At 42.9% G+C, this 18,383-nt stretch overlaps 1 protein-coding gene across 1 annotated transcript in view; it reads left to right on the forward strand.

Moving 5' to 3' along the window:
* The window catches only part of wdr91 (WD repeat domain 91), a 60,931-nt gene extending 49,075 nt beyond the window's left edge, over window positions 1–11,856 (forward strand). The window contains exons 14-18 of the mRNA XM_071205071.1: window positions 10,418–10,526; window positions 10,893–11,005; window positions 11,112–11,219; window positions 11,329–11,418; window positions 11,555–11,856. Of these exons, the coding sequence (XP_071061172.1) occupies window positions 10,418–10,526; window positions 10,893–11,005; window positions 11,112–11,219; window positions 11,329–11,418; window positions 11,555–11,719 (585 nt within the window). The 3' untranslated portion in view covers window positions 11,720–11,856. The remainder of the gene's footprint in view (window positions 1–10,417; window positions 10,527–10,892; window positions 11,006–11,111; window positions 11,220–11,328; window positions 11,419–11,554) is intronic.
* Window positions 11,857–18,383: the final 6,527 nt, after the last annotated feature.

An 18,383-nucleotide genomic window follows, 5' to 3' on the forward strand; every position in this document is an offset into this window, starting at 1 on the left:
ATCACACAACTGTTTTGCGACCGCTTTCTCAAGAATTAGAACGGAAGATTAGAAATAGGTCTATAGTTGGCTAAAACCTCTGGATCGAGGTTGTGCTTTTTAAGAAGCGGTTTTATCACTGCTACTTTGAATGATTGTGGAACATAGCCTGCTAATAAAGACATATTCATAATATTTAATAAAGAAGTGCTCATTAATGGAAAAACTTCCTTCAACAGCTTAGTTGGAATTGGGTCTAACATGCACGTTGATGGTTTAGAAGAGAGAATCATTGAATGTAATTGTTCAAGGTTAATGGCTGAAAAGCATTCTAGTTTACTATCTAGTGTAATATTAGAACTTACGTTTCCGGGAGCTGTTGATAACACTATACTGGTCGAAGGCAAGAGGTCATTAATTTTGTTTCTAAGAGTAACAATTTTATCGTTAAAAAAGCACATAAAATCATTACTACTGAGTGCTATGGGAATAGAAGGCTCAATGGAGCTGTGGCTCTCTGTCAGCCTGGCTACAGTGCTGAAAAGAAATCTTGCATTATTCTTATTCTCATCTATTAATGAAGAGTACTAGGCTGCTCTCGCTTTACGCAGTGCTTTCTTATATTCATTGAGAGTAATATGCCAAATTAAACGAGATTCTTCAAGTTTAGTGGAACGCCATATACTTTCAAGTTGTCTAGACTTTTGCTTTATTTTGCGGGTTTCGGCATTATGCCATGGAGCTAATCTATGTTGTTTTATTTTCTTCTTTTTCAAAGGAGCAACAGAGTCTAATTTTATTCGCAGCGCATCTGTAGCACTATCAACAACATGATCAATTTGGGGTGGTGTACATTTTGTATAAGTTTCCTCCCCTACATGCAGACATGCTATCGAGTTAAGTATTGGTGGCATCTCTTCCTTACATTTGGCTATAGCACTAACAGATTTAGTATTGATAAGTAAACTTGAGTCAAAGATTGCTGCAACTCCACCTCCTCGGCCCGTGCCTCGAGCAATATGAGTGTTGATATGGCTGGGTGGAGTGGCCTCATTTATGCTGACAAATTCTTCATGTCTCTCAACCAAGTTTCAGTGAGACAGCATATATCAATATTATAATCTGATATTAAATCATTTACCAATATTGCTTTAGATGCTAGAGATCTTATGTTTAAGAGACCACATTTAATATTCCTGTTTTGTTGCACTGTAGGAGTTGTTACATTTACTTTTATTAGGTTATTATGTATGACACCTCTATTAGGTTTTACCTTAAATTGTCCTTGGGCAGACACACACACCGCTAATATTGGGTATTTCATTGGGTTCGGGATTCCTATGGATGACTGCCTAGGAGAGAGCGCAGAGAAGCGTGTAAGACTGCGACTCCGCCTCCTGGTCTCAACTCCAGTTTGTCATGGATTACGTCCACAAAGACCTGAAATGTTTGCCGAAATGAGATCTGCACCTTCCAAAGTAGGATGAATGCCGTCTCTCTTAATCAGACCAGGTTTTCCCCAGAAGGCTGTCCAATTATTTACGAAGCCCACATTGTTTGCTGGGCACCACCAAGACAACCAGTGCTGAAATGATGACATGCGGCTATACATGTCATCATTGATCAGATTGGGGAGGGGACCAGAGAAGATTACGGTGTCCGACATTGTTTTAGCATAACTACACACCGACTCCACGTTAACTTTGGTGCATTCTAATTGGCGTAAACGAACATCATTACCACCGACGTGAATAACAATCCTACTGTATTTACGTTTATTTAGTAGTTTAAGATGCGCCTCAACGTCGCCCGCTCTGGCCCCCGGAATGCATGTGACTGTGGAGGCTTCGGTCCGTAATTCACGTGTCTCATAATAGAGCTACCAATAACCAGAGTTGGCTTCTCAGCGGGTGTCTCGCTGAGTGGGGAGTATCTGTTAGATACGTGAACGGGTTGGTTTGGGGTTATTTGAATAATAATAATAAATGATATTTATATAGCGCCTTTCAAGGGACCCAAGGTCGCTCTACATGGTGGACAAACAAAACAAACAGACAATCAAAGGGCAAACAAAAAATAAAGGAAGCCGGGGGACCAAGAAAGGGCTAGGGCCCGAAGGCCAGGGTGAACAGGTGTGTTTTTAGTGATGATTTGAATGGTCTCTGTAGCTGCTTTTAGCTACACAAACCAAGTCAGTGTGTTGCTGAACTTAGCGGAGAAATGCAGAAAAGTGAAATGATTTAAATCAAAATTGATACAGCTCAAATGCATTGCAATGACTTTGTTGGAAACTTGAAATGTTAAACTGGAAGAGTTGGAAAAATAGTGAAGAAGCTTAATATTTAAAAGAAAAGGTTTACAAAAGGTATAAACAACCAAATGTATAGCCTCAATGTCCTGAAATAGAAGTAGTAGTAGTAGTAGTAGTAGTAGTAGTAGTTGTCAAGTCCTTCAGGTTTTTGGCCTGTTTCAGTGATTTAGCCTGACTTGATAGGCTAGAGGGCAACAGAGGACGCTTTGGACAACTCGAATTTGTTCTTTTTGTCTTTATTTAATCAAGAAAGCTCCAAGAATTCATCAGGTTGAAAACCTTCAAACACAAAGGACAAACAAAAGTTAGCTCACATGCTACACAAATTACAAACATTTTGCAGGTCTCACTGCATTCTCAATAATAACAATAATAGCACCACAAACTATGTTTTAATTAAAAAGGATAAATTGTTACTTTAAAACCACATCATTAACTTAAATGAATTAATAAGAGTGTTTATCTCCACTTGGAAACAAGCACCAGATAAAACCTCATCTGACCACCTGCGCCGTCTGAATCACACAGAAATCACTGGAGCACAGGCAGACCGCGCTGCGTAAAAACACAGTTGATTGCGCAACAGCACTCTCGCAAAGTGCGACAACAGATCAAGTAAATAAACACAATACACATACCAACGGCGTCTCCGGAGCCTCACACACACTGTCGCCTGGTTCTCTCTCCGTGGCTTTGAGAACAAGAGACCGGCCATCACAATCAACACCCCTTTTTGTAGCCGTGTTGCCGGAAGCGGCATTCATATCTTTCCTCCTACAGCTCGCTTCTGACAAGTAGCCCACGCTATCAAAATAAACAAATACCCTCTCCTGGTATTGAACAATACTATAATAATAATAATCTAAATGAAAACACATAATATTTATTAGTCCGTTTTTCACAGATATTATTATATATTGACCTATTGACTTTCATCTCGACAGTAGTAGTAGTAGTAGTATAAGTAGTTGGAGTAGTTATAGTAGTTGCACTGGCGGCACATATCAGACCCGGGCCGGGGGGCGGGCCACATGACCGGGCCCTTTAAACCCAATAAAGCTTGACAAAAATATCAGGAGTCCGGGGTGGTAATCTGACGCTCGTGCGTAAAAAGTCGCTCCGTCAGTAAGATTACAATTTAAAACAATGTTTGAAAGAAAAGTAACTAAAGAAAGGTGTAATATTTAAGATTTCGTTTCTACAAAGGGTATAGAAACGAAATATATATATATATATATATATATATACACATATATATCAGAGATAATAATGATATAACATGACATAAAGTCCAACAAGGACAACGAAAACATAGCCTAATAAAATGACTACATTTCTGACACACCATTCACCATGGACAGCCAGCAGCCACCATGAGAGCAGAGCAGTGTAAAATTGGCACGGCGGCCCATACATGCACGTACAAGTAGGCTACTGTACAAATTACATTTGAAGTGTACTCACCATGCACTACTCGAAGGGTACTCGGCGAGCCTTGCGCTCCGCGAACTCGTCCACAATCCGCTGTATGTCCAATTTCTTGGCTCGGTCACTTTCGATGGACAGCAAGGCCAGTCCACTCAGTCTCTCCTGTCTCATCGTGCTCCTCAAATAGTTTTTGATGAGTTTTAATTTGGAGAAAGAGCGCTCGGCGGTTGCCACGGTGACAGGAAGAGTCAGAAATAAGATGAAGGCTGTGCAAACCTCACTGAATGTAGATGTTACTGCTGGGTTGTAAACAATGAGCATTTTTACCAGATCCGCGACAGATTTTAGTTTTGGTATTTGGTCCCTGAAACAGGTTCTGAAAGAAAGCAGCTGGCCAGGGAAGCTGGCGGCGATGTCCCGACTGTAGTGCTCTCTAAGCCGCTGGGCAGCTTGGTGTAAATCCTCATCCTTTGCTTGCAGTAGTGTGTTGGGGTGAATTGCCTCAAACATGTTCACAGTTGCATTTAAGCTGGTGAATCTTTGGGACAGTTGCTGGATGATTATATCGAGACATGCATTGAAAACGGTCACCCGAAAGTTGCTCTCTGCGTCAGTGAGGCGGCTGTCTTCAGAAAGTTCATCAAAGTGTCTCTTAACTTTCCTGGCCCTGGTTGTTTCAAACTGTGTTTGACTTCCCCATTTAGTAGCCAGGGCATGAGTGGCGGACTTCGCCTCATCAAATTGTCCCCTATACTCCACCAAAACACTGATGGCATTTTGCAGTAGAGTAGATGCTTTGAGAATATCCGCGTCTTTTGCTTGCAGTAACTGTGAAGCACAATTTATGCTTTCCAAAATCTTGGTCTGCATGTTGCTTCTGGCATTCTTGAGTGCACTTGCTTCATTGCGCTCATCCTTTTTGTCACTGGTAAGGGATATTTTGACGAGGGCTTTTATAATGTCTCCATATCTGTGCCTTAACGCAACAAGCGCATCATGGCGAGATGACCAGCGAGTGGGACATAAGCGTTTTAATGTGATAGTTCTGCTCTCTGGCGTCATTAACTCACTGAGCAATGCCCATCGTTTGATACTGTGACCAAAATAGTTGTAGAGCGTCTCTACAGTGTCAAAGAACTGCTTCACTCCAGGGACATTTTTAACAGAGTCGTTGAGTGCTAGGTTGAGATTATGAGCAGCGCAATGACCATAGTGAGCAAGGGGCTCCTTCTCCGCTATTCTTGCTTGCACGCCTGAATACACACCACTCATATTAGCCGCCCCATCATAGCCCTGTCCGCGACATTTAGACAGATCTAATCCGTTTTTCTCTATAGAACCAAGGATTTTGTTTTCAAGCTCTGAAGCTGATGAACCTTCAGTCACTTCAAAACCCAAAAATACTTCATTGATCTGTATATCTGTTGCAATATCCATGTCGTTCTTAACAACAGTTATGTAACGGTAAACCTGACTCAAATGGTCTATCTTTGACACATCTTGCGTTGTGTCCATGATGACGGAATAAAATGGGGCTTCGTTTATTTCATCAATGATGTCAGCTTTCACACGTTGAGATAATATGTAAATAATCTCATCTTGAATCTGGTGACTGAGGTATTTCACTGACCCTTCTGGTCGGTTGATTAGCTCTTTCAAAACAGGGTCGTAGCGAGCCAATAATTCTATTATTGACAAAAAGTTGCCAGCTTTTCCCTGACCTAGAACCTCTCGATGGCCCCTGGATGCCAAGTTGCTTGAAGCTAGAGTGAGAGTTACATTAACAATGCGCTCCATGACCTATCTCCAAAATTGGGCAGCATTACGCACATTCCTCTCCATGTCAGCATCTATTGTGCCGTTGGTTTTCCACTGCTCATATACTATGCATGCACCAAGGTGTATTTGAGTGGATTCATGCCTCTCAATTTTTGTAGAAAGATGTTTCCAGTCTTTTATTCCGTTTACCCATGCATTGTTGTAGAACGGTGCGTTTCGGTTGGCAAAAAGCCAGCAAGGCTCACAGTAGCAGCAGTCCAATTTTGGGGAATAGCACATCCAGCTGCGTGGAAATTTCATCCCAACTTTAGTGGTGGAGGTGTAATATCTTTCTGAAAAGCAACGGTTATCCTTGTCTTTGGGAAATGGACCTTTGGGTTTGCATGGGCCCATTTTAAGGATATATCTTTTGATATTGGCGTCCTCAATGTTTTCAAAATAGTTTGCCCGATCAGTCGGAAAACGCTCCAGAGGATAATTGCAGGACACATCATGATCCGTGGTCTGAGTTTCACCCGTAGGCGTAGCGTGAGGAGGAGACCTGTTGCTGCTTTCATTCCCAGTGTCCAGTACTTCTTCACCTTGCGGCGCAGCAGGTAAGGAGCCGGAGGGGGAGGGGTGCGGCTGGTCAAGCGTCAGGCCTGGCTCTCTAGACGAGGAGCTAGCAGCTGCTTTGTCGTCCCTATTATCACTACAGCCGAGAGACAGAAAAGGAAATAAGCTAGGCGGCCGAGCTACACGAAGCAAGTAACAACAACCATATGATATCAACATTTGCCACAAACTCACACTTTCTTGTTGACAGTGTGTGTCCGTGATTGTAGCCTACCTGTTCATCTGGCTAACCCCCGCTAACGTTGTTGGCGGGCTGGGGCTCGGAAATGAAACACCGCTGGCAGTGGCAACAACTTCAGGTTCATCTCCCGCAGGAGGAGGAGTAGGGCGAAAAAAGTATCCATCTAGCTTGGACAATTTGGCCTTTTGGTCCTCCTTTTTATCTTTTTCTTTGCGTTTTGTAGCTCCACTTTTGTGTTTATAGCTGCTCATGCTTAGGCAGTGCTCTGTTGAATGACAAGTGATTGATGATGACGTTGACGTTCATTTACGTATGATGTTGATGGACGGCTGTTGATGACGATTTTACCCAAAAATACATTTGGAGACAATAGAAGGGATTCACTTGCAATTTTTCATGTTTTAATGTTAAATGTGAGTGTGAAAATAGCAGCACAAGTTCAACTCATATTATAGGCTACAATGCTTTATACCTAATATGACCACGAACGTCAGTGCACTCAGTGGCGCGAGGCAGCAGGGCCCGCCGGCGAATATCTCGGGGGCGGAGCCTGCTGCCTCGGCGACGGGCCCCCATTGGGTCCCGGGCCCGGGGAGCCCTGCCCCTACAGCCCCCCCTGAAGCTCCGCCCCTGAGTAGTTGTTGTTTGACTAGTAGTATAAGTAATAGTAGTTGCATAAGTAGTAGTAGTAGTAGTAGTATTATGAGTTGTATTAGTAGTAGTAGTAGTAGTACTACTGTAGTTGTATTTTATTTAGCAAAAATCCTCATCCTGAGCTTCTTTTTTGGATACAGTGATATTCTAGAGCTTTTATTTTGGAAATCTATTGGGCTTTTATTTTGAAGGTGTGTGTGGTTGAGAGGGGGAGAAAAACAACTAGAGAATGCAATTCCTGAAGAAATTGCTAGTGGGAGTGCTTTATGCTGAACAGCTGACGCTGAAATGTGATGTGCAAGAAGAAAGGGAAGAAGCAGGAATATTTGGGAAAGCAGCAGAATATTTTAACTGCAAACTTTTTAACTAAAACCATGTGTCACCAATAATGTATAAAATATGTGGAAGATGTTGAAGTGTGTTTGGAGTTTCCATCAGACAGTATAGGCTGAGACAGTCTGTTAAACTCCAGCCTGTGTGCCCAGAGATCAAAGGTTTCCATGGAGATGTGCAGTGATCAGGGAAAGGAGAGCCTTTCCATTATCTGAATGAGAGATAAACCTCTTACATTTCTAACTTTTGTTGAATAACCGTAGCAGCTATCGGTAAAATGTCAATGCGTGCAGCATGTCAGTACCGCGAGGAGCGCCTCAGTGTGCTTTTTGTGTACTTTTTGGCAGATGAACTAAAGGTGTGCGGCTGGTGCTGTGATGAAAGATGAGGCTGAATGTACAATGAAGGAGACATGTTGAAGGCCTTTGTCACGTCATGCCCTCAAGAGGCATTTTGTTTCATTTTTTTGCTTAATTTTCTTTTTTTTTCAACGTAAGAGAGGGTTTCCTATGTTTTTTGAAGTTTAAGAATAAAGAATTGAAGAACAATAGTGGAATGCTGTTGCACAGCAAGAGGGGGAGGAGGAGGAGATTAAAGAAGAACAAGCAATGGCATTTAAGGTACAATTACAAGTGTTATGATATTAGGGCCATACAGAGTCAGATGGCTTTCCCCTTAAGGGAGAGAGATGGGTGTGTGCATGGTAGAGCGAGCGAGAGTGAGGTGGTATGTGTTTTGAAGCGAACGAAGCAGCAGCAAAATAGGTCTGTTGAGTGTCCTCAAAGTTAGATCTGTAACAAAGACCTCGAGACATGCAACGGCCTCCCAAAGAAGAGCTGCCTGTCTGCCTTATTGAAATGTGGGTTATTTAACCCAACGTTTGTTGCTTCGGCCCTGGAAGACTGCAGAGAGTCGTCCCCTGTCTTCCTCGACTATGGTCTGGGAGCCGACGGGAAAGTTTAACACAAGAATCCTTATTAACTAAAACAGCAGCATCATCTCAAACAACAAACACAGTCTCTCATGCCCCTTTCACACCAGTGCCTTTTCAGCTCCGGCTCGGAGCTGGAGCCTGAAAAGCGCCGGTTTTTCCTGTTCACACCGCAGCGGCGCTGGCTCTTAGCTCCGGAATCGGGTTCACTTCCAGCTCCAAAAAATTGTCGGTCTAGAGGCAAGAGCTTCGGAGCTAAGAGGCGACGTCGCTTACGTCTCTCTTACGTCGAGGCGTGCAGGAAACTAAACCCACCTCCCCTGGGTCAACTGTTATGCCTGCCTACAAGCAGTAGTGCTTATAAACACACTTTATAAAGTCAGGGAACACTAACAGGCTTCGTGTGATTCTGTTTATTTGTGCCTTACTTTGACCATCCGTTCACTGTTATCGATCGTTGTGGAGAGAGGCAGACGTGTTGTTTTGTATTATTGCAGCTATCGGATGCAAGTAGTCAGTTTAGCTTCGGTTGCTATGCCAACATCACCCGTTTTATACCAGAGAAACTTTCATAACAGCGTTGTGATACCAAACAGTGTCAATTCAGACTGACACACATTCACTTAGGCTAAGGGGAACTGGGGATATGCATCAGCTGCTTGTGTGAGTCGGACAGTGAATACTTTAGAGCGGCCGCTGCAGTGTGAGCTAACCGGGAGCTAACGAGAGCTAACGGGAGAATACACTCCGTGGAAGAGCAGCACTGCAGCGGTCGGTAAATGCTGCAGAAACACATTAATAAACAATGAACCACGGCACTCTGGAGAAAAGTATAAGGTTGGAGAAGTCGTTATTCAATTTATTCTGGCTTCGTGTGATTAAAAGCAACACGATCATCGACCCAACGCAGTTCCCCGTTGTTGTTGTTGTTGTTGTGAGCGCCGTAATGGCTGCCGTTGGGGAGCAAATCAGCGATGTAAACGGTGACGTCATGACGCAGCAGGGGCAGCTCTGGGCGCCAGTGGGCGCTGTGAACAGAGCGGGAGCTGAAAAGGGAAACCGGAGCTGAACCAGAAAAGCTCCCGCTCGGAGCTAGAAACTGAAAAGCGCTGGTGTGAAAGCCGCAATGGAGGAGCTGACAACGGCTGCAGGGAGGCACCTTTCGAGTAATGGAGCACTCTAGCTGACGTCCTCCAACAACCCATAATGAAAGAGCTTGAAAGAAGTGAACGTGAGGACAAAGAAAACCTAAAACTTGATGTTCGCCCTATTTACTGCTATCGGCAAATGAGGTGACATTCACCGGTGGCAGCCGCCGATGCTTTTGTTATTTTTGTTCACGTTCCGTCATAACATCTGTGGCACCGGTAGATCGTTTATATAAAAAAAACATTAACTAAAGAAAACAAAAAACAACATGTCGGCAGTGTGGGACTATTTCAGTTTCACCCAGAGATCCACGATTTGCGGTTTGCAAAAAGTGTTCCGTCTCATGCAGCTCGCTGATCCGGTAATGAGTGATCCGACAGTAAAGAATAAATATATTTATAACTAGTGTAGGTAGATTCAGAGGTAGATAAAATAGCTAAGTGTGATAGGTCTAACTCTAAAGGTGTGTTTTGCTCCGATCACCCGTCCCCTCACAGCGGGCAGAGCTGCAGCTGCAGCTTTCTAAACAGCGTACTATGGTGTTATAATAACGAACTTGCTCAGCCTTTGGAACTGAAACCATTTTGCGCGAAAAAACTATTAAAAAAACATAAAACATCGGCATCGGCCAAGAAATGTAGCATTGGTGCGTCCCTAAATACAATACAACAGTAATGTAACCTGATACTACCCATTGCTTTCTGATGTATTTAATATCAATCCAATGCAAGAAAATACAAGACAAAATACATATCAATAAGTTAATTATTTGTATAACAACAGAACAATGAAAACCAAGATAAATATCTTGGTTTCTCGTTTCATGTTACTTCTTTCAATGTGCACATGTGCTTCATAATAAATTGTTCGTTAAAATATGATACATTCTTATCCTGCTAGTTATGAATGCATTTTTTTTTGTATAAATGGAACAGTAATCTGATAATGTATTTATTTTAACTGTATTGGACATTTTTCTTTTTTTATCCTGATGATTATATTTAAACCAGAATACTGCACAGTTCCCACGCCTGAGTATAATCTTTCTGTCCCTCAGCTCCAGTTCTCTTTAGAACCTGACCCAGTAGCCGTGAACTGCACCGCCTTTAACCACAACGGGAACCTGCTGGTGACCGGAGCCGCTGACGGAGTCATCCGCCTGTTTGGTCAGTCGGACTCAATTGTCTGACTATCATTAAAAACCATGAGCATTTTTTACACCTTTTACAACCATTTCAAAAGTGTAGATCAGTCCTGTGTTATATCTTTGTGAAGCAGGTCAGTACTTTACACAGTACAGCTGGCCTCTGGGGAGAGCTGGACAGTTGACATGTTTTTCCTGTTTGACCACTATTACTAGCTGTTTGTACTGCAAGGCCCTGCACCTCCCTCGTGGTGATCAAGGAGCAATTGATGTAAACATAGTTCTACTTTTTTGGGTACTTCCTGTAACGTTTGAATCTCATAGACTTCTTAAATGTGTGAATATTGATCGGGCAATATAGAAAATGTCTCTGGATTCCTTGCTGTAGATATGCAGCGGTATGAGAGTGCGATGAGCTGGAAAGCTCACGACGGAGAAGTGTACAGTGTGGAGTTCAGCTACGATGAAAACACAGTCTTCAGCATCGGAGAAGATGGCAAGGTACAGGTTAACGTGGTGTCTGGTATTTCTTAAAGTCACTTTGAAAGACATGTCTCAATGTATCGGAGCATGTTTGCTATAGCACACAGTGAACATGTGTTTTCAGTTCATCCAGTGGAACATCCACCGATGCGGGGTAAAGCAGTCGGAGCAGGCGTTGGCTCAGGATGCCACGGGGCCCTTCATCCTGTCCGGTTACAGCGGATACAAACAGGTCAGCCATCGCCCTACAGCTTCATGTGTCTATTGATGTGTTCTAATTAACGTCTCTTTGAATAAAATGAATGTATGACCAGTTGATGTGTGAATGTCCTATTGTTCAGGTGCAGGTTCCTCGAGGTCGGCTGTTTGCCTTCGACTCTGAAGGCCAACACATCCTGACCTGCTCCGGCAGCGGAGGACTCATCTACAGAGTAAATACCCTGTTGAAATGCTCTTTCTAATGCGTATATATGTTTTATATTATCTGTCTGGGTTTCTATGATCCCCTTGCTGGATCAAAATGAATATGTTGTTTTATGTTCTAAGTTTGTAACATCCTCATTTCAGCTGACCGATGGGGAGCCAGCTCTGGAGAGTGTGCTCTCACTGGGCGGGCACAAAGCGCCGGTGGTGACAGTTGATTGGTGCTCGGCCGTGGACTGCGGCACCTGCCTGACAGCCTCCATGGACGGGAAGATCAAACTGAGCACGCTCCTGGCTCAGAAGTCCTGACCGACCACCTGATTGGGGTCGAAGGTCATCAGAATCTATGATGAACTGGTTTAATTGGCTTGTTTGATGAATGTATCTCACATGTCGATGAAGAACTCACCCACCCTTTATTAAGTCGTATTAAAATGAAAAACTCACTGAGAGTTCCAGCTGACAGCAGGTGTCTTTGTTGCGGGCGGGCAGGCGGGCAGGCGGGCAGGCGGGCGGGCAGGCAGGCAGGCAGGCAGGCAGGCAGGCAGGCAGGCAGACAGACGGACAGACAGACGGGCAGGCAGAGCAGTGATGTCAAGCATTACACAACTTAAAGATATATATATTTAAAATAAGATACAAATATGATAAAAATATGGCGAGTATATACAAATTAACAATAGAAAATACATATAATGGCGTTCCGGTATGACCGCAAGCGAGTGAGCCACACTTAAACCTGCTCCGCTACAATCCTTGACAAATGTTGATTCAAAAGGACAGAACTGTTCCCAAAAGGTGTCGGTAACTTTCGGTATCGAGGCAGCAATGCCACATCTTGGAAAGTCAAGCAGAGTGTAGGAGATGTTATGGGTGTAGTTTGCATGTCCAATCCAATCCAACTTTATTTATATAGCACTTTAAAACCTTCAGACCAAAGTGCTGTACAGAGAGATAAGCTCACACAACATAATATAAATACATTTAAAATACAAGATACAAACACAAAAGAAACCAGAATAAATGTAATAATTAAAAAATAAATAACAGCCATATAATAAAAACAATAGACCACTGAAAGCAAATAAAAGCAACAATCTACTTGTTTCTGAATGCCAAGGAGAAGAGGTGGGTGTTAAGACGGGATTTAAAAGCAGTCCGTGTGGGAGCCTGTCTGATGAGCAAGGGCAGGTCAGTTTATTCAATGTATATTTATAGTGCAATACTATTTTTGAACACTAGGTGGCGGGGTTTATACCGGTTGTATAAAAAGGGGTCATAGGTGAAAGAGCATACCGATTCCACCAGCCCGACAGATGCTCATACCACAACCATTGACTGAATAATTAAACCCTGGTAATGTAAACGCTCAATAAACATCCTTCTAAACTGCACCAAAGGACCGGAAGTCATCTGTTTGTGTCCGCGTCCGGATCACTCCATCTCCTGTGAAGTGATGGCAATAAAAGAGTAGACATTGGAACAACAAAGGTGCCATTACACAGAGAAAGGGGGAAAACACCAACGGATGTTTTATATCACATAGATAGCAAAAAGTCATTGAATCAACATTGAGACATGGTCACGCTGACGATTGAAATCAACATTGATGTCAGACATTGAAAGAACAGTGAATGTGCTCACTGAAAGAACATTGCATTTTCAATCAATCCCAACAATGAATCAACCTTGATTCTATAACACATAGGTTTGAGCAAGCTCTCTGATTGGTCAATAGGCGTGTTTGATTCCACGATCAAACAACGATCAAATAGAACGTGCCTAATCACAAAGTATCCAGTGGCCTACACACGCCACTAGCCTGCCGAAACTACTCCCATGAGCCTACACCGTGTGGCTTCCATAGCGACGTTTAGCGACACACAGCCGTTACACTGTTATACCTCTCTCGTTGGAAATCGGCCAGAGAAATCATGTCCGTTAGCGGACATAAAAACGAGTCATCGCTTCGCAGCTACTGGGCTCCATCTCTAGTCAACAGAAAGATGTGGAGCAACGCGCTTTTTGCCGGTCCGTGACACGCCATGAAACGTCCGCTGGAGGAAAGCTCTCCCTATAACGTAGTCCTACCCGTGAACACCACGGCACCACCTGCAAAAAAGTCTGGCATGGAGTTCATGGAGAGCTGTTTCAAGAATTGCACTTTTAATGGCAGCATGAACATCCACCTTCATTCTGAACCCAAAATGTTTCAGCACCATGGACAGCCTGATTTGATTTGCTAATCCCACACAGTGATTACTCAGATATTTAAATAGCCTAATTCAAGAATTGTTTTCAATAAATTGTTTTCAATAAATTGGTTAATAATATATTATTTACTATAATTAGGCTATATCAATAACTGTAAGCGAGGAAGCAGGAGTGTTCGATTGATCGGCTATCGTTACCATGGGAACTACTTTCTAGGAACTACTTTCTGACGGAGATGAACTCAAGCAGAAAGCGTAGGTTTGGGAGTAAATTAGCCCACATTATGAAATTATTATACGATATTGTTGATTACAATAGTGCAATAATGCATGTTCACACTGCGGTACTTTTCCCACAAAGGTTCATGCGAACTTAGTTCATGCGAACTCTTTAGTTCTCATGAACTAAGTACAGATCGCGTTCACACCAGAAAAAGTCCCTGGGGGTGGATTAGGCAAATGAAGCCGCTGACGTCACTTCTTCTTCTGCTTTGGGTTTACTGGCAGGCCGCAAATCACTTCACGGCGTATACTGCCGCCCAAAGTCCCCGGCTGGAAGTCCCCGGAGTTGGGGAAGGCTTCAGTCGAAGCTGCTGGGACTCCCAGCAGCTTCGACTGAAGCCTTCCGAGTAAATCGCCAGAACGCCGACACCTCCTCATCTCCACCGCTCCCATGTTTTATTTTGTGTTGCCATAAGTTAGTCTCTCTGCGTTTCTGCGCTGGGCTAATGCTAATGCTAATAATGCTAATGCGAGGATAATAAAATGGCGGCTTCACAACACTCTTTGGGAGTTTTACGGGGCGTGGTTTGCAATCCGCCCAGCCAATCAGGAATATAGCTCTTTTCTCAAAAAAGAGGGTAAAAAGGTTCGCATGAACTACTTTTAGTACAGGCTCTTTTTGGTGTGAACGCGATCATGAACTAAGTTCGCATCAACCTTTGTGGGAAAAGTACCGCAGTGTGAACGCGGCTAATGATAGTTTGTGTAATAGAATCGCAATCATACACTTGAGGCCGTTCTTGAACGTCATTATTGGTACAACAGTACTGCGGCAGGATCGAGGCGCTTGCGCCGAGGTCCGTACGCCTGTACTGGAGTACAGTGTATGATATACATTAAAGATCACATGGCATTCCATATGATGTGTGTTATTGAGTTGGGTCACACACAGAGAGACAATGGTCGTTCTGAATTATCAATGGATGTATTCATTTTAAGTGAGCTGACACCGAGGTTCAGAGAAGGCCTCAGGTTATAAAAAACGGTTCACCTTTTTGTTTGTTAACTACAACTAAAGATGTCAACAATGACATTTAAACATATACAACTATAGCTTTCAGAGAGATAAACATGTGGCATTTGTGTGGTAGGCTGCATGATAAAATATGTGTGTTCATTACAGTGGTGTTGAAAATAATCGTTTCTACGATGCATTGCGATGCGGACGTGGACGATTCGGTATCGATGCAGTGACGGAAGATAATCGATTATAGCGTAGTAACGTTGCTTCCTGATTTTCCGGCCGCGGCTTTACTATAACGTTTTTTTTTCTGTCACTTTAATATCAAATCGGTCGGTGACGCAGAGATCAGGGAACAGACGTGACAGCGGCACAGCAACACGGAGCAGTCTGCTTTATCCACCAACACAAGAACACCAGTCCAGAACCAACAGCAGAAGGACCCGCTCCGAATCACTCAGTCTCGCTGCGGCTCAGACACACAGGGATTTATGTTTTTCAAAAATAATCGCGTTACAATCAGTGTGTGAAAAAGTACACGTCCCACCGCCCGGGACGTGTTATTTACAATATCGGACAAGTAGATCTGTCAATTGACTTGTCCGGCGGACAATTGACGTTTATTGACAAATTATTGATAAATTCAGTTTACAAAAGGCAGAACTCATTCGCAAATTGTCCGTGTCCGCCATTGTTCGTTTAGAAACGTTAGTTTCGGTTCTGCTTGTCGATTCCTAAGGAAATGCATCTCGCCGCTTTCTGTACAGTTAGACGGGGGCGGGGTGGGAAGTGTAGCACAGTGGCCGGGTTGGGAAGCAAAACTCGGTTCCGAGTAGGAACAAATAACAATTGTCCGGTCCCGGGATTAATAAGAGTTGTGAGGACAGGAGGCGAGGCCGAGCCCCGCGGACCGAGCTCTCTCTATGCTCGGTATCAGCTGATCACAGCTCAGCGTCTCTCTCTCTCTGTCTCTGTCTCTCTGTCTCTCTGTCTCTGTCTCTCTCTCTGTCTCTCTCTCTCTGTCTCTCTCTCTGTCTCTCTCTGTCTCTGTCTCTCTCTGTCTGTCTCTCTCTGTCTCTCTCTCTGTCTCTCTCTCTGTCTCTCTCTCTGTCTCTCTCTGTCTCTCTGTCTCTCTCTCTCTCTGTCTCTCTCTCTCTCTGTCTCTCTCTCTCTCTCTCTCTCTCTCTCTCTCTCTCTCTCTCTCTCTCTCTCTCTCTCTCTCTCTCTCTCTCTCTCTCTCTCTTTCTACACTCAGCGGATCCGCTGCCCGTTTAACAGCCTCATCTTTGTCAAACGTTCTTTTGAAGGTTATTAAGCGTTTTAGCTCCTGTGTTGTTAATATTGACCGCCATTTCCTTTATGAAGTAAAGCAGCCTCCCTGTCTGTGTCCTCGCGCTGTCCTCACATCCCCGGACCCCCAGACTCGGAGGAGCACAGGGATGTTAGTATTGTTTATGAAGCAGGGCATAGAAAGTAGCTACATTATTGAAATGAAAATACTATTTATTTACTTTTACAAACAGTGAGCAGCTGGGCAGCTGCAGCATGTGTATAAGCGTGCAAGCATCTTTGAGTTGTAGAAAAGCGCTAGGCCTATAGGCTATACATCTAATGTATTATTATTATTATTAGGCCTATGTGTTGCCCTCTGTCTCACAGGCAGGTTGCAGTGTAACATCAGAGGAGACTGGGCCAATTGTACATTCTCAAACTGCACCACTTAGAACTAACTAAACAATGCAGAGATTATTTTTATATAATTGTATTCAATAACTGTAAGAAATTAAACAATATGAAGTGATTTGTAAATAGGAATACAGATTTGACTTAAGGTTTTCATAAATATATCTTTCTCCCAGTTTGACTTATTTTTACCCTCTCAAAGAACCGGAATCGAGAACCGAAAATAACCGGAATCGAAAAGCAGAACCGGAATCGTTAAAATCCAAACGATACCCTTCTTATTATCTTATTCTTATTATACATCCATGGTGTGATGCAGTCAAATCTTACCGCTCACTTACGTTAGCGGTGTCGTAAAAACCGTGGGAAAATATAAAATACGATGACGAAGAAGAAGATTCCAGTGGCCCCAATTTTTGTCCATTCTGGACAAGTGAAAAATGTATTCGGAGAAGTAAATTGCCGACTCACTTGTCCATGGACAAGTACTCTCTAAAAACGTTTTCTCACACTGCACAATCATGTCAGGTTTTTGGTGGATTTAATTAAGTCTTGTATTGCAAAGTATGAATGTCCTCTAGCAATTTTCAGACGATATATACGTGTGTAAAGTTTGTGAAGGCAGGAGGAAAAAAGCTTCTGCGATCACCGTCTCCTCTGTTCCTCCAAACCCCGCCCCCTCCCTGAAAATAATGAGTGACATGCTGATAGTGACCCGATAGAAACTTTATTATTCACTTAATCACTGATTGAGATGATGAAGATAACTTAGTCTCATACATTCATGGGATTTATGCAACAGTAAGACAGAGAATGTGAGTGTGCACCCACATGCAGTATTTTAGTTTGTATATGCTGTTGTAAATACTCCTGTTGTCTGCTGTGTTCAGACTCAAGTCCTGTGTGTGATGCCACATTCAGGACATTCAGTGTCCTTTCTTTAACAGAAGGCCGTGGCTAGAAGCTGCAGCTAGACTGCAGAAGCATTAGCTTTTTATTTTTGAGGATGGAACAACTTCACACACGGAGGCTAGACCTATACAATTCATTTATTTTGGTTTATAAATTAATGTCGAGACATTTATGTTATTGATTTCTGAAGCACTTTCTAAATAATAAAACGAGAGTTCATATGTATTGACTGCATGTATGCATTGATGAAAAATAAGCCATGTGCAGTAATATAGAACATTGAGGATGCAACGCATTGGTATGAATCGTGATGCATCGGGATATCGAATTGAATCGAAGGCGGGATAATCGAATCGATTCGTGAGACCAGTGAAGATGCACAGCCCTAGTGGCTATAGACAGTGGGGCAAATAAGTATTTAGTCAGCCACCAATTGTGCAAGTTCTCCCATTTAAAAAGATGAGAATTGTAATTTTCATCCTAGGTATACCTCAACTATGAGACAGAATGAGAAAAAAAAAATCCAGAAAATCACATTGTCTGATTTTTAAAGAATTTATTTGCAAATTATGGTGGAAAATAAGTATTTGGTCAATAACAAAAGTTCATCTCAATACTTTGTTCCTCTTAAGCCCTGAGCCTGTTTTTCAGGTTTCAGGCTTGAAAATGCCACTAACACAACAAAGACTATATCTTCACTTCTAAAAAGGGGTAAATTAATAATCCTTTCTCTCAAAGCAAGTTTACTTCTGTGAGTTGGATGTAGAAGTGTCAGAATCAATATAGATGTTTTGATTTTAAAGTAAATTCAGATTGAACACAGTAAAAACATGTAAATTATAATGTCCGTCCAGCAGCGGCGGGTTTCACCCCTTGATCTGATGATCATTGCACTGTGCCACACCGTCCATCTTCACGCCTC

The sequence above is a fragment of the Pseudochaenichthys georgianus genome, chromosome 12 (assembly GCF_902827115.2).
Source record: "Pseudochaenichthys georgianus chromosome 12, fPseGeo1.2, whole genome shotgun sequence".
In the NCBI taxonomy this organism is placed as follows: Eukaryota; Metazoa; Chordata; class Actinopteri; order Perciformes; family Channichthyidae; genus Pseudochaenichthys; species Pseudochaenichthys georgianus.